Raw genomic sequence first — 24,727 nt, forward strand, 5'->3', positions numbered from 1 at the left:
GTATGATACTGGGAGTGATTTTTCACACCTCCTATCCACCTTTACATGTTTTCCATAACTCTTTGATGTCATTCGTTCCCTTCGCTTTTTACCCTTCAGATTCCTGCTCCACTGCTCTTCCATGATCAAAGCTCCTTTTCTATATTAAATCACATCTTGAAAGGGAGAAGATATTAAAAGGGTCCAGACTTTTTTTTGCATGGTAGAAACCTTACATGTGAGCTATTAAAATCCCATTTAAACAAATTAAAAGGCAGGGAACATTTAAAGTGTACTGAATTAGATTTGAATTAAATGTGGACTTGCATTTAAGGTATTAAAAAAGTATTAAAATACCATTTTGATGTGTAGAGATAGCTATAAGTAAGCAATGTGTAGGCTGATTCCCACAATAAAAGTGTGAACTGGCAAATTCAAAACATTGCATTGTTTGTTTGCCCGAAAACAGAAACGTTGGCTCAATCAATGGCATGAGTTTGGGATGGAGCTATCTCTTTGGCTGACCAATAATAGATGGGTGAAACAGTCATTCTTTTTTTGCAATTCTGTTTGGTAATTTGAGCCTGATAATGTTAAAATTAGTTTATTAGCTTCAAATGGGATAGTTCACCCAAAACATTTTATTCCATCATTATTTACCAACCTTTGTGTCTGTGTTTATATTGTAAAAGTCGATGGGGTCTAAAGTCGTTTTGGATCCCCTTGACTTTCACTGTATGGACAAAAACATTATTTTATGAATTTTATTAACAATATCTTTTATGTTCAACATTTGTACATTTCAAGTTTGTAACAATACAAATACATTCAGTAAATGATGCCAGAACTGTTATTTTTGGGTGAACTATTCCTTTAACATACAAGCTTCATGGTAATGAGTGAAGTTTATTTATTTATTTATTCACTTCTAAGAGCTTCTTCTAGAACAATGGAACTCTGTTCTTTTTCTGAGAACCTTGCGACTGTCATTTAACATCTGGTATTGATAGAAGTTGTGGGTCTTTTGGGAAGGTTCCTCCCATCGGTTCTTTTTCTCAACTCTCTCCTGCTGATTCCTGAATGACGTCTTCTCCTCTGTGTGGGAATGCACTGTGTTGTAACTGCATCCAGATGTTTCCAATGTTGACTTCAACCAAACTCAATAAACTTTCCATTCTCTCTAGGGTTAAAAAGAAAATCAACACTCAACATCTGCAAGAACGTTATGTTGAAACTAGTGAAATCAGTGGGGTGTTGAAAGCAAGACTCTAGAAGCACTTCAGATCATAACCGGTTTAAGAAAGACTTTCCGCTTTCTTGTCTCAAAACACCCAGTTAGTGTGCGGGTTAGGACAACAATGCCTTAGTTTCCCCTATTTAATCATTAATCCTGTTCAAGAGTTTATGGGTGGTCTGGGAGAGTCCTCTGCCTTCAGAAAATACTTGGTAGAATAATCAAAATGCATATTTTCTGAAGCAAATATGAGCAAAAACTTATTTCCTTCAGGGTTTGAGGAGATCGATTGGTTTAAAGTCAAATGAATTTGAGGTTAGAAAGATGATGACACAATTTTCAGTTTAAAGCAAATAATCTGTGGAAGGAGCAGCTCGATTGGACTGACCAAACTTGAAACGAAAACTCGTTCTGTAATATTTAACAGGAAGATGGTGTGGAATAGAAATGTTGTGTCATTCTCAAAAGGCTGTTAATTTCAGATTAGAATTGGCTTTGGTCTGTGTGGATATGATCTTCCACCATATGCTGCCATAATGGAGCCATCTGTGATCAGATCTTCCAGCCAAGATGTCACACACTGATGTTAACAGTGACAGGAGTGGATGCATGAATATGGGAGACCAAGGTTGGTCATATGAAGCCTTCAGGGCTCCATTTTCATGAGTTTTTCATCTAAATGATTGACATTAAAGCCAAGAACTGCCTCTGTTATAGGTCTGTTTCATTAGCCAGGGAGAGTTATTGAAGTCCACCAAATTATATTCCTAATAATTTGTGGCAAAATAAACGTAGGCAACATTGCAATGTGATCGCAAATCTTTTGTATTTGGTCATTGAATGGACAGCATGCAGGAATGAAAATTCTGTTATGCCAAACCTGTACGACAACATGAAAGAAAATATTTTGGAAAATTTCTTTTTTTTGTCCTTACAATGAAAGTCACTGGGGTTAAATGTTGTTTTGGACCCCACTGACTTTCATTACATAGGCAAAAACAATTGAAATGTTCTACAACATGTCTTCTTGTGTTCCTCAGTAGGCTCTGCTGATTAATGTGGCACCCGGCCTGGAGCCGCATCAAACCTCAGAAGTGCTTGCTCATGAGAACATTAGTGGACCTTGTCTAAACTTGCAGACCTCACGCTGACCCGTTTGTCATGGCCTTTCATCTTTGACCTGACACTCTTTCCTGAGAGAGGCAACAGTAGCATTGCTAAACGTCAGGCTGCTTTTGCAGCTGCTGAGTTTGAACCCTTCAGAAGTCATTAAAGTCTTCTGAAATAACTTTGTTATACTGACCAATTATCTATTGTAAAAACAAGATTAGAGTTTAGACAATAATTAGACAATAATGCAAATCATTTTATTAAAATAATTTATGAGAAACATGTTATGTCTTAGAGGAATGGATCAGATTGCTAGATTTTCAAGCTTTTGGACATTGGCTATTTTCGCAAATGTGACTGGAGATTAATTTCATTATTAGAATATTCAATTATTAGAATCATTTAGTATGTTGTTGAAATGTAATACTTTGGTTACTGGTTGGTTTAAACCAGTGTTATTATTTACTAATCTATAGTTTTCATTAGTTGAAGCTGAAATAATATAAAATATTAGATGAAAAACTTAAACTTAATTAAAAATTAAACTAACTGAAATAAGTTTAAGTACTGAAATGTAAATTAAAGCTAAATATTTAAAAAACAAAAAACAAATAAAAATGAAAAAAGCACATAAAAGTACAAAAGCAAACTAAAATTAAAAGGAAACCTAGATATAATTTTAATTATATTAATATTATTAATTATATTAATATTAATAAAATATTAATAAATCCTATAATATTATATACATAATAATCATAAATAACACTTAGTGTTAATAATAATAATAATAATTAGTGGTTCGAACCACTAACCCAAAGTATAAGCAATGGTAAGTAAGTAAGTAAGTAAGTAAATTTTATTTATAAAGCACATTTCAACATAGCAGAGCTATCCAAAGTGCTGGACTTAGTAAAGAAAAAGAAAATAAATAAAAGCACAGTAACGTAGAACCACACAAAACAAACAGTAAGACAAGGATATTAAGTATCAAAACGCCAGAGAGTAGAGGTAAACATGATGCTTGCATTAGCTACAGAGTAAATACATAAGGCTGTATCTTCAAGTCAGCAGAGATATTTATCAATATGGAAGAGGATTGTCTAGTCCAGTATGCAGTCCAAAGTATATCTGAGCACTTAACAAATGATCAGACCGAGAGGCTCATCTTTAAGCCAGCATAACACAATTCTTCTTCCTCCCCAGTCTTGGAGATGCTTATTTTTTTGAGAAGCAGAGGGAATGGAAGTGGGAGGGCAGGAGAGAGCAAGAGTGCAGGGCAGGCATGGAGCCAGATATCCAGTTCATGAAAGAGCAATGATAAAATATCCCAAAGCCTATAAGACCGACTAGCACTGTATGAATGCCTCCCTTCCTCGAAAATGATGGTTATGTCAGGACAGCGCACTCCAGTTCTGAGGAATGGCTTTCAACATTAGAATGAGGACCGGCTGGGTTTTGTTCTCAATCGAAGCGGTCGCAGCCTGCCAAGTCTTTTTAATAAAGAAGGGCAGATTTATGCCGACATCAAAGTGAGATTCTAAATGTCTGACATTGTTCGTCTACCCGGTGCCAAACTGTATGGAAAGGGCAGAGTTTGATCTATGATAGTGGTATTATCAAACATTTGAAGACTGAGTTCTTCTGAAGACACTTCACACAAACCTTAGATTTGCAGATGACTTTCAAGGTCACAAGTTCTACGTAGATTTTTAACCTTGGCTAGCATGTGGCATAATTTGACTAAATAAGTATTTTTGTTTGAGAAAGATTGACTTTATAATGGAATTACACACTGGTTACAAATTTAAAGAAAAATGAAAGCATATTTCTTAAAGGTCCACTATGAAACTTTTGGCCCTCTAGCGGTTAAAAAACAAATCCGCATGCATTTTGCGGAAGAACATTGTTTTGGTTGTTCGACTCTGCGTGACTGTGCGGATGAATATGACCCTTCACAATAAATAATGCTTTACGATGAACTCTTTTAGAGAGCTACATATGGCAATTTATCTGTTCAATAACATACCTTACTCACCTGTTGAGTAATAAAAACAGCATCTCCGTGTTGCTTTTGCAACATTTCAAATCCATCAGTTCTCGCCATCTCCAAAAAGTCAATCCAATGTTGATTCCTGTTTTATTACGAGCTTTGTCGCGTTCTCTTTTTGCCAGCAGACTCTCCTCTGTTCGGCCTATTTTTTTAAACAGGTGATTACCCGGAGGTTCAAGAATTAGCATATTAGCAAAGTTCAACCTTTCTCGCTCATTGTGACAACTAACTTATGTTAGGGGGCTTTTTTAATTATGAAATGGACTTTTGGAATATGATTTTTGATTTTGCACTAAGGGTCATAGTTTGATTAGCAAGGTCACAGGGTTGAAAATATTATTTTATTATTATTATTGGTTCTTGGCCAAATTTCCATATTTCTTTGTGACATCCTCTCTCTTTTTTTACTAAAGTCTTTGAATCGACAGAGAGGATGGGGTGAGTGATTGCAGTGGAGATGAAAGTGGAATGTTTTGAGACTGTTGTCTGCTGTCAGGTTGAGAGATATGTCTTATCATTGTGTGCTGGAGTGTTTACTGTATCCATGAGTGACTGATACCCACGCGTTCCCGACAGCAGATCTTCGGGATTGTATGTGAAATGTGAAGTTCAAGTCATTCCTTTTAGATGATGCTGTCCCTTCCTCCACAACATGTATTGTTCCCAGTGGAAAACACTTGGTACAGATACTGTATGAATGTCCTATATGCGCACTCACTGAAGAGAGCTTGCGTAAGTAGCAATCAGAGGTGTTGCTTTTAGTGATAAGACAGTTGTCTCAGCTGTCCCTGTGTTGGCGCTCTCATTTCCTGAGGTGTTGTCAGGCTGTGTGAGCACTGTAGAGTTGACAATAGACCATCTGCTGTGTGTGTTGCACAAAAACTAGTTATTACTTATCACCTCTAGAAAACAACCTATTCCTTTGTTTTCCCCAAGCAGGAGTGCAAGTTAATTTTAGATGTTTTTTTCTTTTTACTATGCTATGAAATATCTGTGTATATTGTTTCTTTGTTAGTTTTATAGATTGTTATTGTGGTTTATAATACATTTCTAAATGACTAATTTTGGTTATATATTTTATTCTCTAATAAATTTCTACACTCTTTATCAGTATGTACCTATTTTCCATCCACTAATTTTTCTGTGCATTTTGGGATATCGCATAAAAAAGCATGTATCGAAATGCCAAGATGAGCATAAATTCTAAAATTGTGTATAAAAAATGTAGGCTCTCAGTTGAGGCGGATACATGTTTTATCCAATAAGAAGACCTAGGGCCCTATTTTAACGATCTGAAGCGCAAGTATCAAACGCGAAACGCAAGTAACTTTGTGGGCTGGTCTGAAGTAGCTACATTACTCATAGGTGTGGTTTGGGCGTACCGTGTAATAAACCAATCAGAGCGTCATCTCACTTTCCCTTTAAAAGCAGGCGCGCTTGTTCCATGGTGGTTTGCTATTATAATGGCGGATTTGCCAGGCGCATGCCAGGAGCGGTTCACAGCCGAGGAGACCGACGTTCTTGTCAGGGCCATAAAATACACTTTGTCAGGTGTCCTTATATACCAATGTGTCTTTCCACTATTGGTCAAACAGGTTTGATCTGTCATTACTACAATTATCCTAAATAATTTGGGTAAATGTGTAAGCTAGATTTATGCCTATTTTTTCACATCTTCATGGACACCACAATGATTTCCCTTGTGTGGTAATATTTTTCATTGTAATTATGTATGGTTTGCACTAATTTGAACTGCTGCGTCTGTGTAGATGAGAGAAGCAAAGTGTATGCGTGTAACGCGCCACTGACTTTAGACTAGGTTTTTCCTGGTCTGTGGCGGAATAGTTTTCTGAAACTGCAAAATAGCACCAGGGAAGTTGGGAACGTTTGTGCCGGAACACGCCTCCTCTTTTCGCTGAACCGCCCCCGGGAGTGCAAGTTCATTCCCTAATTTACCGACGTGCGTCTGTGGAGGGAAAAGTCTGCTGTGTGTCGGGTGCAAAATAGGAATGATACATGCGTCAGTGTACAAAGTCAATTGCGCTGGGTGCAAGATAGGTCCCATAAACTACGGTGGAAACGCATTTACCATATAAATCCCTCAATACACAACAAAAACCTTTGCCTAAACAGAGAATGTGATTGGATAACTGGACTAACAACCAGCGTACCAATTTCAATTTCATAGTATCTCAAATGTTGGTTTGGTCATTCTGAAAGGCTTGAGCCAAAGTCTGTCATCAGAATGATTTGGTATAATGTCCCAGATGTGTCTCACATGATTGTGTTCCCAAACACCAAGCATCCGAACGCAATATAACAGGACAACGTTTATTGTGTTTCATCTGCGTGCTCTGAGACGCGAATCATTAATTATGCTGATAAAAGAGCCACAGTTGCTTACCCGATTGCAGCAACTTCCATTTTTATTACAGATGTTTTGCACAAATTTCCCAGGAAGTGAAGATTTTGTTCTCTTGAATACATGGGATACAAATGTGCTTTATTCACAAATGTTTTATGTGAAATTCCAATTTTGCACACAAGTTAAATTCACAACTTTTGATGGAAACATAAATTATGGAAAAGAAAACTGAATTAAAATCTTAAAAGGTTTTTATTTAAAAATTGATCTGTGGTGAGATGTTTAGACTTTTAGAAATGTATTCGAAAATGTTATTATTATTTCTAATACATTTATAAATTCTGCATCAGTTACTAAATTAAAGATTTTCTCTCAAATAAAAATGAGGTAAACCCATATTTCTTACATGACAAACATTGACTAATACTAATCCATTTGATATAAGCCTATATACTCATTCTATTTCAGGGTTCTGAAAGCTCAAGTATTGGCAACACATGTGACATGAGAGTTAGAAGATTGAAGTTGTTGTTTTTGTGGACTGAATGAAAATTCAAAACCCTGCCACTCTCTATGCAGGCTGAGTATTGTGTTTAGATGAGGGTTTAAAACAGGATTATGGGTTTCAGGTTAGAGCTTGATCTTTATATGTGAGCAACATGAGAATCCTTAGAGACGAGATGCTCAGAAGTAGTGTCTCCTATGCAGGATTCTTTTCTCCTATGCTTCTCTCTCACATGCATCTTTATACTTGATTTCCTCCAAATGTATGGCAGCTACAGATAAGACTTTGCCCAGCACACATAATGGTTTTCCTTTTCATCCTGTTATTCAAACACGTATGAAGTAAACACACACATGCCATTTCATGAGATCATTATCTAATGATTCAAACTCTCCACTGTTTTCTTCACTTTGTTCCTTAGATAACATTTTTTTTGTGCTTTCTGTTCAGATCCAGAATACATGACTCGCATGTACAACTGCAACTAGTCAGCTTTGCACACAATGTCATGCACTCTACCAAGTGATTTAGTTTTTATGCATTGTATGTAACGCATAGTGTCTGGTTTAGTCTTGTTGTGTAGTACATTTTTTTAGTAAATTCTACTGCATACTTGTTTTGTAGTGCATAGTGCCTAGTTCAGTCTAGTTGTGTAGTACATATTTGTAGTAAGCATTGCTTAGTGCATACTGTTTTGTATGTAGTTTTCTAGAGCACTTTTATATTTTACTGCACACTCTTCAATTAAAATGAACTTTTGCTAGTATGCACTAAGGGTGTGCCTGAAGCAGAATACAAAATTCGGAAAGGAAATAACACATTCTACGGAACCCCTTAAGGGACATGGTAATAGAAAAAATATGAGATGGGAGGAAAAAGTATATTTCAATGCTTTTGCGTCTCGCATAATTATATAGTTGGGTAATTATATGTGACCCTGGACCACAAAACCAGTCACATGGGTCAATTTTTTTTTAATTGAGATGTATGCATCCTCTGAAAGCTGAATAAGTAAGCTTTCCATTGATGTATGGTTTGTTAGGATAGGAGAATATTTGGTTGAGATACAACTATTTGAAAATCTGGAATCTGAGGGTGCAAAATAATCAAAATATTGAGAAAATCGCCTTTAAAGTTCTACATTTATGTTCGCAATTGTGCTGCATTCACTCACAAAAATAAAAGTTTTATATATTTACGGTAGGAAATTTACTAAATATCTTCATGGAAAGTGATCTTTTCTTAATATCCTAATGATTTGTGGCATAAAAGAAAAATCGATAATTTTGACACATACAATGTATTGTTGGCTATTGCCACAAATATACCTGTGCTACTTGTGACTGGTTTTGTGATCCAGGGTCAAATATTGTATATAATTTGCGGGCATCGGAGCCGTAATCAATATGCAGGGTATTAAAATTGTGGTAACACTTTATTTTAATGTGTCCTTGTTACACATTACATGTATTTACTGTAGTAATAACCATAAATTAGGCATAATTGTATTCAACCAACCCTAAAACAAAGCCTATTGTAAGTACACGTAGTTAATTACTATTACTCAGTACTTAAATGTATAATTACACTGTAACAGGGACACATTCAAATAAAGTGTGACTGAAATTGCTTTGGAATGTGCGCACGCTTTTCACTTTCGATTTCGAATTCACGATCACGTACTCGGTGTATACGGCTGTTCTGACCACACATTTTATAAGATAATATATTTGTCAATGACGCTCAAGACCTGTTGCGCATCAAATCCTCTACCTGGGCAATTAATGTAATGTAACCTACCTTAGCAAGCCAAACCATGTCCTTTTAGGGGCTCCGTAGAATGCGCTATTCATTTTCTGTGCTTTTCCAAATAAGGTATTCAGCTTCGGGCATGGATATTTATAACTATTTAAGAACTTTCCCAATGCTAGTGGTAATATGACTTTGAAAACACAGTGCAACCAGAAGCTCATTGCAGGCCAATAAGCTGCTTTTTTCATATTCTGAGTGTGCAGCTCTCCGTCCCTCTTATTCACTTCATCACTGTCAATTTTTCCTCACCTTTTCTGTGGCCAGAGGACCTCCTCGTTTCACAGTACTGCAACAGTCCATTTTTGTCTTGGTTTTGTCAAGGAGAAATGCTGTACTCGCAAACCTTAAAATACGTGCTCGACCACATGCCAGCGAGTGAAATGAGTATGCCGCTGCAATCCATAAAGTTAATTTCTGCATAAGTTGGCATTCTTCTCATGCTCTCACATCCACATAATAAACTTGCCCAATATCGACTTATCGATTACTCGCTCATAACTTCTCTGATTGCAGGATACAGGAAAGTGAAGCACGTAAAAGGTTATTTCCCTTCTCTCTGTATTCCTTTGTCGTTTTGAACTCTGAAGTAGAATGTCATTTTTATAAGTGCCTGACTCAGTGTAATGGATTTTCAGGCCTGCTTGAATGGTTGCAGGGAAAAGAAGACATTTGAAGAATTTTAAAGACAAAGACAAGTTTTGAAACGTATAACAAGGAGCGATTCCTATAGAACTGGAATAATAATGTTGTATTCTTGACTTTTTTTTATATCAAAGAATATCCATGACATCAAAGTAAGTACAAACGAAAGTGTCTTTGTTACTGGGATTTAGCTTGCACGGCAGTGTGGGAGTGTTCTTTGTGTTCAGTCCTCTGTCCTTTTATTATCTCAGACCAAAACTACTCTGCACAGACAACTTGAGACGATCACACACCCATCATTTGTAAGCAGACACAAAGAGAACCAAACATTACATGGCACACATAGTATGCACACGACAGCACTAACTGCTAAATATGTTCCATGCACACGGTTAGACAAGGCAAAGTCACTGTATATCTACTTATTTACATGTAATCTCTCTCTCTCTCTCTCTCTCTCTCTCTCTCTCTCTCTCTCTATATATATATATATATATATATATATATATATAATTTATGTATGTCATATCACAATCAGTATCACCACTGGGAAAAGAGCCTGGCATTGAAATAGATGAAGGCACATGGTTTGCAGTTCTTTTTTTATTAGGAAACATTCTGGTAAGGATTTAGAGAGGAGGTGCCACAGTGAAACTACAGTTTTATATATTTCTGGTGGGAATTACATGCCTGTTTATTTTTGCTGAATTGGTGAGAACATAAAAGGGGAAATATGATATAATTCCCAAGAAGCTTGTTTATAAATAAGCTACTTGCTGCATTCATTATCATATTTTCATGGCTGTTTGGATCTTGAGCCCAGATGAAAACAAGATTTGTGCTTTATAGTCTCTGCGGAGGTGTGTGTTTGCATTTGCGTGTGATAGAGTATCTGTGTCAAATGGGAAAAAAAACAAGCTAATGATCCTGCGTTGTTTGCAGTAAAACAAATAATAGCTTTTCAGACCGATGACAAAATGCGTGAAGCTATCATGGCTTTCATGGCTATCATCTATTTTTCAGGAGATATCACGCTCTTCTCCTCACAGCGGGGAACTTTGTGAGCTCTTAGTCATGTCTTAAAGTTCTACTTCTTGTGTACGTTTGGGTCTCTTTGCATTCATAGTGTGTTTTTTTCTCTCTGCAGGGCTGCTGATCGGATCTGGATGTGCCCTGTATCCTTTAGGATGGGACAGTGAAGAGGTCAGACAGACTTGCAGCAACAGTTCTGACCAGTTCGATCTTGGTACGTTGGTATATATATTGAGACGCAAAATTTCACATTATAATTTAGGCCTATATGGCAAAGTAGGGGTGTACCAATATTGAAATTTAAAAATATTAGATAGTCTACATTATATGAGACTTATTACAATTTATGTACACTACCATTTTTTTAAGAACTTAATACTTTTTTTCAGCAAGAATTTATTAAATTGATCAAAAGTGACAGTAAGACATTTATAATGTTCAAATAAATTCTGTTCTTTTGAACTTTTTTTCCATAAAAATATTAAGCGGCACAAAGGTTTTCAACATTGATAATAATAATAAATGTTTCTTAAGCACCAAATCCTCATATTACAATGATTTCAGAAGGATCAAGCGACACTGAAGACTTAAGTAATGATGCTGAAAATTCAGCTTTGATCACAGAAATAAATTACATTTAAAAATATATTAAAATAGAAAACAGTTATTTTAAATTGTAATACCTTTTGACAATATTACTGTTTTCACTGTATTTTTGATAAATGCAGCCTGATAAATGTATCTTACCAACCCCAAATATTTCAAAATTTGATTTTGCACATTCTATATATATATAATTATTATATATATAACAAATATAACAAATTATTAAAGTAAAAAAATTCTGTATCATGGTTAAAATACATGAAAACATTTTATTTTTGTTTAAAAATAGGTAGGCCAACTTTTGAATATGTGGTTTATGTTTCTTCCAGGTTCTTGTGAGATCGGATGGGCTTATTACTGCACCGGGGCTGGGGCTGTGCTGGCCATGCTGTTGTGCACGTGGATGGCATGTTTCGCAGGGAAGAAACAGAAACACTACCCTTACTAAACATGTGGAAGACAAAACAACAGTAGAGGAAACTATATGAACACCACATACGGGCATGACTTTCATTCTCTGATTCAGAGAGCTTGTACATCAGTCCTCTTCCCTAACACTTATCATATACAAGGAGACATGACTGAACGTTGACCTTTCCACGGCAGTTCCCTCTTGAGATTTTTTCTGTGACTGACCTTTGACCTGCATTGGAATCTTTTGCATTTGAAGTGATCAAAAAGAAATATGTCAAATGACCTATTGACTTTTGACCTTTGTAGTTGAAAAGGACTTACTGTATTACTCTCATTTATCTGTTGTGTTTGTGTAAGAACAGTATTCTTGGTGGCTTAAGTTGTTGCGTTTTAGTACATTGTGATATTATAATAACCTATTCTATATTATTCATTCAATCATGTCCTGTTATTGACTTAAATGTCTCCGCTGCAACAATATACATCTCAGACAGTCTGTGTATTTGCTAATTGTATGTTTGACAATATATTGTCTGATATCTTTGTCTGTTATTTACAACTTTTATATATCACATGCATAAATGTCCATTATATTTCACTGTATTTGTAAATAAATACTGAGATTTAAACTCGGTTGTTGACCCTAAATCATTCATGTTAGTGCATTTGTGTTTTTAATGCCTTTTATTTTAACCTTAAAAAGAGACTCAGTAAACGTAATTTCTTATCTGCATGATCTGTGTATTTTTAACCTGCATGTATCTTTCTCTTTTCGAATGATGGATTGCCTAGTGTTAATTTCCGACAGGGAGATGCAGTGCTGGAGAATTCGCCGCTGGAATGTGAAACTACAGGGATCCACACTGCAGGAAGATCTAAAAGCTGATCAGAAGTTATTGACGATCTGCTTTTCCCATTTAGCACCATCAGCAAACCGTCACACACACGCTGCAGTCAGCTGTTGTTTTAGGAATGCATAAGCCGGCCTGAATAAGATGAACTGTTATTGATAATCACAGCATTTCATCAAACCTTCCCCTGGTTTAACACTTGACTGAGTGAAGGAAAGGTTCAAACAGTTTCCTCCTTGATTAAGCTAAACCTGTCAGTGAGAAGAACAGGCCAATGGTGGAGAGCTGCAGTCAATGTAAGGCAACAGAAAATCAATGTCACACATGGTGGAGTTTTGACAAATGTATCACTTTGTTCAGCAAAGACAAGCAGAATCTGGCTGACTTAAGGGAAAACAAGCTGTCTATATGTATTAAGCTCATCTCATCACTGCTCTGTGATTTCTTCTTACCTCAATAGTTTTGTTGGACACTTTACTCTCACAATGTCCCATTGCTTCTACACCGGCATTGTCTCAAATCAGGTATGTCTTTGAATAAGACAGATATTTCATATTCACAACATGCACCTTTGGCCAGATATTTCATATTCACAACACTGTTTTAGACTGGTGTGGTATCGAAATCTGACGCCAATCTGAATCCATTCAACTTTGAGGAGCGCAAGCATTTAAAGCAGCCGATGTCAAAACTATAATAAGGAGAACGTTATCGTGTACTGGTGTGGACACTAATATGTATCATTCTAGTATCTTTATAGTTATCGTTCTTAGTGTGAATGGATCTTAATAGAAATAACAAACTTATCTGAGGTCATTTCACAACAATCGATAATTGGAAGGCTGGAATACACTTTTAAAAAATTCAAATTTTACCATAGCCTAGGCAGTAGGCAACATACACTTGCCGACTTTGTAAAAGGTTACAGAGAAAAACTAGGCATCATACACTAAATGACTGAGGATCACACACTACCAGGCATTCAAGTTTTTCAGAACAAAACAAACTCATGCAGAAACATGTGCCTTTGTTGCTGAAATGCAATATAGTCTTCATAGTCATAGTGTTCATAGTCTGAAGCTAAAGAATCGGATTCTGTGCCCAATGTCCATACACTACATATACCCATCAACTTTTGTACTCAAACTGCCCAATATCAGCAGCTAGCTATTTTCGGCAACTAGCATTAACTGTAATTTGGGGCAAAAATCTGGGCAAAAGCCATGTTGTGTTTTCCAGCCTTAAAGTCAACATTAAAAAGAAGTTGCGATAGTCTTTTCTTCCCTATTGTGACGTATATCTGAGTGAAACGGCTTCTCAAACAAGAAAAAAAAAAACGTTTTTTTTTTTTTTTAAGTAATGATGTGCACATATAATCTATTCAATAATAGCATGATAATAATATTATTTATAACAAATACTGCAATATTCCATAAAAAGAAAAGAAAAAAAAGAATGGTCAATTTTGATTTCATGGTGACTTTAAGACTCAAGATGCATTTCATTTTAAACAAAAGAGAGCAGTCTGCAGTGTGATAGACATAGAGGTAGCAATTCTATTATCCCTCACAGAAGTTGTCTTATAGTATGTGACAAGGTTTAGTGTTATTGTAGATTAAATACAAAACAGGGAATGGTTGATTTTGTTTTTTGATGTTTAGAGACATATGTGAAGTTTGAAGGGGTACATAAAGATGTTTCCATTTTTAAAGGTGAGAAACTGTAAACACTGATTCATTATAGTTTTTTCCCCTCTTGTAACATCAGGAGTGGACTGAATAACATTTAAATATTAAATTATATATATATATATATATATATATATATATATATATATATATATATATATATATATATATATATATATATATATATATATATATATTTATAAAGAAGTAAATGTTAATGGATATTAAGTAGGTCCATGTCCATTTTAATTCTTATTGTGCATAACAGAAAACAATGCTTTTCATGGCCCATGTCCACTTAAACAGAATAACCAAAATGTTGATCATGCTTGCTTGGTTATCCAACCTTGTTTTTGATATTGAAATGAGTCCAGTCCAGACACACAATTACATACAAGGTAAATTAGTTGCCCTTCTTTATTTAAAATGAATAAAGGGCATAAATGACCATACATAATCATGCAGTCAGCAGAATGTCTCATGAATAATATATAGCATTAATTAAAGTGGAAACCTCGAGGGAAGCAATTTGAGGTCACAGTTGGAGACATATAAGCTCCTTATTTACTCATTATCACACACTGAAATGAAGGCACATTTTACAGTCACATTTTACTCAGCGTAGAGCTGATTAAGGGCATCAAGATTGTGGAATCTTCTGCCATCTTGTGGCTAAATGTGATTTTTTTCTGCCCCATGTGGACAAGAAGTAGACAATGAACTGTGAATGCGTCCAAACTTTTTAATCGAGTACATTTTGAAGGTATGCAGGTGTGTAGTAGAAATATATTCAAAGACGTGCTACTATCCACCATGTTGGATAAGTCATTGTCCTTGCGCGTATGTTATTTGACTAGCAAAAACCATGAACACAACATTTTAAACATTTCATTAAACATTAATGTGATTAGACTGGAGTTTAGGTCAAGCGTCCAAAACACTGAGCAGTTATTAGAGGAATTTTATTTTGGTTCAAAACAGGCAGCACCCAGTTTTCAGAAAAGGGGTGAGGCCGACTCTATTTTTATCACGTGATCAGAAGCAGCCAATACATTTCGTTGGCTGGAGTGACTCACAAACGGTCATCGCCAAAGCCAATCCGACAGTTCGCCGCGCTGAACTCAAATCTCTGTTTGAATGAGCGTGCTCTGTATTTGAATGTTAGGATAATTGCTCTTCAAATTCACTTTTTAATCTGAGATACCTATACTTGTCTTGCCTGACTGATTGAAGAAGCCTCAGATAACGTAAGTAGATGTTGTTTTGTCAACCGTTAGCATTGATTTGTGAGTATTGCCATGACCTTTTTGAAGCGTGTTAGCATAATAGGGACTCCTTGCTGATTATTTAGTAACTATAAGTTAACGTTACTGGTAGAAACCCGCTGATTATTTTGAGTTAATATGTTCAACATGTTTATAGGTAACGTTATCATATGTCTGGGTGCAACCACCACCTGTTTCTAACAAACTATGGTTTTCTCTTACCTAGCATCTAGCGTCATCAGATAGAAAAATATATCTGTCATGTCAAATATTTGTCATAGATATTGACAAATCTAGCATTCACGTCAATAATTAATGAATTGAGACTAGTGTATTGCATATTTTCCATTATTATTATTTTTTAATGCAGGAGCCTTTTGGGGTATTGTCAGTTACTGAAATGCAGTTATAAAAAGTCCCAAACAATCATGCATTGTATAATTAATAAGTGTAGCCTAATCAAGAACAACAAAATGTCTAAAACTTAAAATAAAAGCTAATGTAAAATATTAATAAATACTTTATTAGTATATAAATCTAAAATACCACTTTTATACACACACATAGATTGAGAGGGGGAGGGGTCAAAGTTGAAATGTTGCTGTTTTAAAAACGATTAGGCAGGTCAACTTGAGACATCTTTTCTTGTTTTTCTTGTTTGACCATTATAACAATGTGATGTTCTGCAGGGAAGATCATCATCTTTGAAGAACTGTCCTTTCCCTGATGCACAGAATGGAGCCGGTGGTGACAAGAAAGGTAACATTGCAGTTTGTGAAGCAGACCAGCTCTTTCATAGCTTTAGAACATTTATTTATTTTATTTGTACATGTGTAAAATATGTCTGAATGCATGCATGAAATGTAGTTTGCTCAATTTTGCTCTTTTATTACTTCTATTTAGAATAACAAGGAGAACAATAAACCAGTTTGTGGCCCAAAAAAACAAGTCTGCAGTATTGTATCAAAACAAAGTGTGAGAGATAAATCGGCACCTCTTCAGTCAAAGAATGATCTTAAGGAGGATAACTCTGGAAAAACAGAGAGAGAAAAGGATGTTAGACTGAAGACCAAAACTAATGATGCTGATCCTACTAAGCGCAACACACTAAGCCAGGCCTTTCGTACGCAGCAGACTGTAAGACACAGGAAGCTTGTGGAAGAAGTGCAAAAACCACCTTCTACTGTCTCTGCCATTCAGAAATCCAAACCTGGTACATATAAGGGCCGTGTGGTACAGTCTAAAATTGACTGTTTCAGAAAGCCCAGTGGTGATGCGAAGACCACAGATAAGAAAGTGATTCCAAAACCTGAATTGCCTAAAGTCCGGTCCAAGTCTGTTACTTCCCTGCCGGCGTCCTCTAAACCCAGAGTCAACTTATCTAGACCGAAATCTGTTTCTGATGTCCCGCGGAATGCCACTGAAAAACCAGTCCAGAAGTCAGTTTCCCATAATCGGATACTTCAGAAGGTTCCAGGCTCCATCTCTCAAGCAGGTGCCCCGCGGGTTTGTGTTCCCCCCAGGCCAGCCCCTCTGGCTACAGGGCGCTCGACCATCAGACCCACCGCTTCAAAGAAGCAAGAGATGGCGAAACCCAAACCAGCCACCACTGGACAGAATGTCTGCAAACCTGTTACTAGTACAATCAGCCAGTACAAAGTGCAAATGAACACCGCTGAAGAGAGAAGGTGAGTTGTATACACTGCCATTAAAAAGTTAAGAAGGTAAGATTATTATAATTAAAAGACAAAGAACTAATACTTTTATTCAGCAAGGATGCATTGAATGAATAATAAGTGACAGTCACAGTAATATACAAAATTGCAAATAAACCCGGATAAAAATATATCATGGTTTCCAGAAAAATATCAAGCAGTGCTGTTTTAAATGGTGATAAAAATAAAATGTGCTTATTCTAATGTTTTCTGGAGGGTCATGTGACCCTGAAATGGCTGCTGAAAATGAGTCTCAGCTATCATAGCGATTAATTACATTGTAAAATGTATTGGAATGTTATTTTAAATTGTAATTATTTTTGATCAAATAAATGTAGATGTTGCCTTGGTGTGCATAAGAGACTTCTTTCAAAAAAACTTTACACCAAACTTTTGAACGGTTGTTTATTTTAGAAACTTCAGTCATATCCTGAATGCAAAACCTGATCGACAAGTGTGACAGTGCAGAGATAGTAGAGGATATATTAATGTGGTTGCCTAATGCTTCATTTATATTCTGCTTTCAGAGCAAAGCTTGCAGAGTGGCTGGCATCTAAGGGAAAGACTCTGAAGAGGCCTCCGGTCTCAGAAAAGTCAGCAACCTTTTCACAAAAACCAGCTCCGAAGCCTAAAACTAGAGCCAAAGCCCCAATTGGTGCCAAGTCTAATCCTGTCATCAAAACTGAGGCTGTAAAACCAACCCCTGCATTGCAGACCAACCACCAAACTGATAATATTAAAGTCCCCGACAATAAACCAGTGTATTCTAGTGGAGCAAGCAATATTCTGAATACCACACTAGACTTGCTGGACAACAGTGACATGGATCTGCCGGTCGACCCAGAGATAAGGATGGAGTCGGTAAGAACTATAAGAGAGTCTTGTTTGTCACACACACACATGCATGCATGCATGCACTCGATCATGTGTGTTGTCATTTTATAACTTATTTCTGTTTTGCAGTTGGTGATAAACTTGTGTGATAAACTGGAGGCAATGGAGATACCCTCATCCTGCGAAGATGGTGAGTCTCATGTGAATTCTTTATGGAGTAATTGCAAATTAATTCTAGTATAGTATTACTAGAGTTAACCAATTTGTAGTCGTGATGTGATTTTCATAAATTGCTCATGTTTTTGCCCATCCTCGACAGGCATAATTGCTGACAGAGCTGATGCGTTGGCAGAGGAAAGTATGGATGGACAAGTGGAGGAGCACGAAATGGATAAAGTGTTTGAAATTCTGGAAGAGGAAGAACTGAGATATGAGGAAAGCTCAGAGAGCGACATTTCAGAAGACACTAAGAAGGCTGGCATAAAGATTGAGGATGATGATCAGGAACCTAAGGAGAAAAAGCCATTTGAGAGTGAAGATGAAAGTGATGATGAGATGAGGAGTGCCACTCCAGAGAAGGCAGGGGCTTCCATTGTGAAATACAATGTGAAGACGACACCATATCTGCAAAGGTGAGTTTGGAGTAATTAGAATGATTATTAAAACTTTATAATTATTGTTATAGTTATTGTCGTAAGTGTGAACAGGCCTTGTGATGTTTAAATATTAATTTGGTGTTCTCTTCATGACCTTTTAGTGTGAAAAAGAGAATCGATTGTGAAACCGCACCAGCCAGTGGCTCGCGACGCAAAAGCACCATCAAAGACCTCAAGTTTCTGACACCTGTGCGACGGTCAACACGAATCCAGCGTAAGTCCTCTCGTCTGCCAGGTATGCTGAATGACCATGACACTTGTGTCTCCTCATTGGCTGAGCTGGTGCAGATGGACGATGCAGATGCGAGTGCCTACATCTACAGAAAAAATCCGGCCCTACTCGAAGACCTTCCTGATCAGCCTGTAGACTTTGCAAAAGTATGCAGTTAAACAAGATAAGCTGATACAACACTAATGTCACTTTCAAATTGGACATTTATTCAGTAGCATACATAACACCTACATTTGAAGTATTCTATGTGACACTATTAAAAATGCTTTATTTTAATATTTAAGTGTTTGTTGCATTTGGCTGCTACATGGAGTAATCTATTAACTGCAATGGCTTAAGTTTTAAGGACAATAATTTGATTTATAGGCACTATTGTGAAAATATGCTATGCTAACATAAGGCTCATGCAGTGTGTATATATAAAGAGCTATTTCTGTATTTTACGCGTTTTAACTCTACACTCCTTTTGTTTGGGAGAAAATTGACACGGTTGGAAAAAGTACGATTTGTTTGGTTGTTGGTCTGTTTTGGGCAGTATCAAAAAATTATCAAACCAAAGAATGTGTTGCATTTCACTTATGTAATTTATCTTTGTAAGATGTTTAAGATGCTGCAATTGTTATTTGTTCAGTTGTTCATTTTCTCACGTTTAAATGTGTAATTGTTTTTTGAACGTACAGTAGTCATTTATTGTTTTAATAAACTAAACTTTGTTCAAATGAGGATTTAATTCAACCCACACTGACCATGTCTTTTTAAAGGCAAGATAAGCATTCAGCTGTATTTAACCATTCTGTTGATAACTCTACTATGACCTAAAACAACTTAATAAAGAATATTTCATTGAAAAAATAAATCCTGTGTCATTATTAACATACTAGAATTATTGGTTTTAATTTATCATGCACGTACTGAAGGGAAGGGTTTGTTCAAAATGACAAATGTAGTTTATTCACGGTCATGTCTTCTGTAAATTACAAATAGAGATGTTGTGCAGAATGACAGTTTCAGTCACCATTCACGTTTATTATATGAGAGAAGCAAGGAAATTAAATCGTGACTAGACTTTTTCTTTTGAAAGTCATATAATAACGTGAGTTTTTTGGATAGCAGTTACTTTATAAATTGCACATAACATTTATTTTTTTCGAATCTATGATTTATTCAGGTTCCTCCCTAACTGCCGCCAATTTCTTCTCGTAAGCGCACTCTGATTGGCTGGAAATTTGAACTCGCGTTGCGAGAGCAAAGCATTGTGGGACGGAGACGAACTCCAACGCGCTTCTCCTCCAGGCCACACAAAGCACTAGAGTGCAGATCAATTTGCCGCTTTATTAGTCTATAAAACTAAAAAAAAATAACTTTCTGAACGGAATATCATAACAGTAAGTCAAATGAACTGGATTCGCTATTAAGATTCGACTCACAGTGAACGCACGATGCCTAATTTCTGCGCGGCGCTGAACTGCTCCAGGAACAGCACTCACTCGGTGCTGGCGTTCTTCAGGTTTCCTCGGGACCCTGAGAGGTATTACACACGTTTTCCTCATCTATCTTACTCCTTGTTAGCCAGATGATAGGATTTCACGTTTAACTTTCATTTAACTTCATTTATTTACCAGTACAGACTATGCAGAGCTCTCCTGGGCTAGTTAGCTTGCTTAAAGATCAGATGCAAGTCTGCCATTAAATAGTGTTTATATACTACACAAAGTATTATTACAGAACTGGGAGTTATTCACCAGACAGCCCAGTTTTACTCAGCATTTCTATTATTGGATGGGTAAGTCTATATGTTAGCCCAACTGGCTGTTATAACACAGATTGAATGTAACTTTACTCATCTGTCATATACTGTATATTATGAACTTTATTGATCTCAGTGTGAATGTTGTGTATTAGCAGCCAGGCACAATCAACATTGTGTAATACAGTAAAAACAAAAATATGCACTATATCATAGTGTTACACAGATACAGTCTTACATGTTTACATCATTGTACTTAATAGGCTAACTGCTATGATGCTCCATTCATGTCATATTTATTCCCTAGATGTAAGAAGTGGGTGGAAAACTGCAGTCGCTCAGACCTGAAAGACAAAACGCCTGACCATCTGAACAAATACCACAGACTGTGTGCAAGGCACTTTGAACCTAACTTGATCACCAAAACCGTAAGTTATGAATTCATGCTCAGTATGTAATTATTGTGGTAGTTCTAGTGTTCTTAAAATGATACTTTAAAATTATAAAATTAGTTTTAAAACCTTTAAAATTTCATGATTTTGTATATGTATAATGGAAAGGGTATGTTTTAGGTGCTGTTACACTTTAAATGTAATATTTTTCAAAATCTAAAATTCCCCAAAAATGCATTTATAGTAATTGTACAAGTATTAGAAATTGCTGTATAGATTAGTAAAGCATGTACAAGTATTGGATGCTACAGCTTGACATCACAATTTCCCATCAATAAATAACATGCGATTACTAACATATTGTATTGCACATTATTGTGATTATTACCCAGAGCCCTTTCAGGACTGTACTGAAGGATACTGCGGTACCAACCATATTTGACAATCCTTCCTTCAAACGGTCAAATAATGAGGTAATAGTTGCTCATTATGTTTTAATCTATGTTGATAGTGTACTGTTATGCCTGTCTCTTTACATTTCAAAGTAAAGTTGAAATTATGTCTAAATACTGAATGTGAGTGGTTTACTAAAAACACACCAAATTCTTTAACAGACTGAAAATAAGGATGCCCCTGAAGCGAAGAAGAATAAATGTGAGTTGCTTTTGTGTTTTGTTTGTCTTTGTTTTATGATTCAGAACTATCTAGGCATTGCAATATAATTTTTCTCACATATTTACATACCTCTCTTGCAAAATCTGCAATTTGAAATAAAACTCTTTACATTTTTTAGTAGTGCTGTAATATAGCTATTTGACATTCTTTATATGTACATGTATTACACAACACAAAATAATTACTACATTTACACAAATATTGTTTTTAAATTTTCAGCGGACTCCCAAAGTGAAGAAACTAAAGATAATAGTGAGACAACAACCAAAGAGATCAGTGCGAGCAAAAATGGTGATGGGGTTGACAGCAGCCCTCAGGTCATTGATGAGGAAACGCTGAATAAAGAGTATCTCAAGTCTCTGTTTGATGTTGTTGTGATGATGGGCACACAGAACATCCCTCTGCATGGGCACTCTGACAAAGAACCCAGAAGCAAAAGCTTCACTCCCAGCAACTTCCAGGCACTGTTGGAGTACCGGATCAACGCAGGCGACGATTTCCTCAGAAAGAAGTTTGAGGGGTCGCCTGTAAACCTCGAGTACTGCTCCTCCACTCAATTGCAGCAGATGCTGGAAGTGATGGAAAATTGCATTCGTGAAGAGCTTTTGGCTGATGTTAAAGAAGGACGCTTCTTCTCTTTGGTTGTAGACAACCTGGTTGAGATAGGCAGAGAGAGCCATCTCCCAGTGTTCGTACGTTTTGTGGACAAGACCAACAGCCTCCGGGAGGAATTCGTCGGGTTCCTGCTCTTCGAAGGTGATGTGGAGGCTATCACCGAGAGGCTTGTTGCTGAAGTGACCGAGAAATGTGGCCTGGACATGCAGTATTGCAGAGGACAGGCGTATTTGTGTTCTGGTGTGTCCGCTACGAAGGTCAAAGCGGTGGTGGCCAGAATAGCTGAGCTACACCCACTAGCCGTTCTCACCCCTTGCTCCAATTGCTCCTTGAACATCTGCCTGGCGAACACAATGACGTTCACAGGAGTGCATCTCGTCATGTCTACCCTGAAAAAGCTGGATGCATTTTTCAGTAAATCGCCCTTGTTGCAAAATCAGCTGGAAAGTGCTATTTCGATCTACTACCAGGGAAATGAAGACAAAGCCATTGTCCTTAAGGAGGCGTGTTCCTCGAAATGGACCGAGCAGCACGATACATTTGAGGTAGCTGTTGACCTCCTGGAGTCTCTCCTGCTTTGCATGGATAGCGTCCATGACAACGAAGATCACAAATGGAACGATGAAGTGGCGCACAACGCTTTCATCATATCCGAGGCATTGGCCGATTTTGAATTTGTCATGACGTTAGTGGTGCTGAAAAACGCCCTTTCTTTCTCCAGAGCCTTTGGTAAGAATCTGCAAGGGCAAACAAATGAGGTCTTCTTCGCATCTAACAGTCTAACTGCTGTTCTGCATTCTCTGAATGAGGTTTACGATAATATCGAGGTCTACCATGAGTTCTGGTTCGAGGAGGCTGTCAACTTGGCTGCAGCCCTTGAAATCCCGGTGAAAGTTCCCAGGCTGTACTTCAGAAAACGACCAACGTCTGGTGAGGAAATCCAACCTGAAATCTACTATAAAGAGCAAGTCACCCTTCCTGTGGTCACCCATGTGATTAAGGAGCTCGCTGACCTTTTCTCTGAAAATCATCTGAAGGCCTTGAAGTCCTTGTCACTTGTCCCTGCCATCATGGGACAGTTGAAGTTCAACACCACAGAGGAGACCAGTGCAGACATTTATAAAGATGACCTGCTGAACCCGGACACCTTTCCTGCCGAGTTGCACTGCTGGAAGATCAAATGGAAGCATGGAGGTAAAGATGTTGTATTGCCATCGACCATCTACGAGACGCTTCAGCTGTCCGATGTGAAGTTCTTCCCCAATGTGTGTGCTCTCCTGAAAGTCCTGTACAATCTGCCGGTCTTTGCTCTGACAAATGAGAATTGCAGTACTGCGAAACAACGACTGACAACATACCTGGAAGATACACCCGTGCATCACAGAAACAAGAGTATGGCCCTGTTCTATATTAACTCTGCCATTAAGCATGATTTGGACAACATGGTGGAGACATACTTGAAAATGTATCCAGATAGTGAGCCATCGGAGAAACGTGATTGATTACAGGGAGCAGTACAGTCTTATTTATGGCAGTATGATGACTCTGCTTGTCAATCAGCAGTTTGTAATTTTGCAGCTATAATTTTGTTACTTTTGCTCTTCATGTACAGTCAGCCAAGATTACCAGGACTCAATCCTTTTCTTATTGTCCTACTGTTTCATTTAACATTGTATATATACATCTACCCCCAATTTGAATTGATTTGAAAACATTAAAAAGATATTTTCCTGTCCAGCTCCATGAATGTGTCTTGAAATTGTCTTATGTGTTTTTCAGAATTAAAAAAGTGTCTTCAAAAATATAAACATCTTATGTTTCCTGTTCTTCATCTTTGGTATAATTTTATATTAAATCAATTTGGACTGTCAAATAAATTGTGATTTCCTTTGGACACTGTATTATTACATTTAATATGTATATATTTCTATAAAGAATTTAGAAAAATGCATTACAGATTTAACGGTTATGCATTGAATTTTCAATTATTATGTCATGCACATAAACATTTATTTTGTATGCATATTGCATTTACTAAAGATTTATATTGCCATATCACAAAGCTTGGTTATTTTACTGGTACATTATTTATTAATCCGGAGGCCTTTGATTACAGCTTCAAGATGCCATATTAAATCATTTATTTATTTACACATTTAAGTTCAGCTAAGTAAATACTAGAAAAACTATCCTTTTACTGAACAAACCACATGCCTTTTCTAAAAAGGTTTCAAAAACATTAACTCATTTAATAAAAACACTCCAAAGTGGGAAGCAATAACTGCCAAACGGAATTTATTATATA

General features: G+C 36.7%; 3 protein-coding genes across 3 annotated transcripts in view; all 3 read left to right on the top strand.

Moving 5' to 3' along the window:
• Positions 1-12,385, top strand: part of lhfpl6 (LHFPL tetraspan subfamily member 6) — a 30,295-nt gene extending 17,910 nt beyond the window's left edge. Inside the window, exons 3-4 of the mRNA XM_082158300.1 lie at positions 10,848-10,946; positions 11,668-12,385. Coding sequence (XP_082014426.1) covers positions 10,848-10,946; positions 11,668-11,786 — 218 coding nt within the window. The 3' untranslated portion in view covers positions 11,787-12,385. The remainder of the gene's footprint in view (positions 1-10,847; positions 10,947-11,667) is intronic.
• Positions 12,386-15,379: 2,994 nt separating this feature from the next.
• LOC309489456 (cytoskeleton-associated protein 2) lies at positions 15,380-19,849 on the top strand. The gene is made up of 7 exons (XM_082158240.1): positions 15,380-15,538; positions 16,246-16,315; positions 16,460-17,244; positions 17,799-18,132; positions 18,235-18,295; positions 18,425-18,737; positions 18,863-19,849. Exons 2-7 carry the CDS (start codon positions 16,283-16,285, stop codon positions 19,149-19,151), a joined length of 1,815 nt encoding a protein of 604 aa, XP_082014366.1. The 5' UTR covers positions 15,380-15,538; positions 16,246-16,282; the 3' UTR covers positions 19,152-19,849.
• A 393-nt stretch (positions 19,850-20,242) lies between these two features.
• Positions 20,243-24,165, top strand: thap12a (THAP domain containing 12a). Its single transcript, XM_082158239.1, has 5 exons — positions 20,243-20,521; positions 21,048-21,168; positions 21,525-21,605; positions 21,747-21,786; positions 22,027-24,165. Exons 1-5 carry the CDS (start codon positions 20,433-20,435, stop codon positions 23,922-23,924), a joined length of 2,229 nt encoding a protein of 742 aa, XP_082014365.1. The 5' UTR covers positions 20,243-20,432; the 3' UTR covers positions 23,925-24,165.
• The last annotated feature ends 562 nt before the right edge of the window (positions 24,166-24,727 follow it).

The sequence above is a fragment of the Leuciscus leuciscus genome, assembly GCF_965113295.1.
Source record: "Leuciscus leuciscus genome assembly, chromosome: 24".
Lineage (NCBI taxonomy): Eukaryota > Metazoa > Chordata > Actinopteri > Cypriniformes > Leuciscidae > Leuciscus > Leuciscus leuciscus.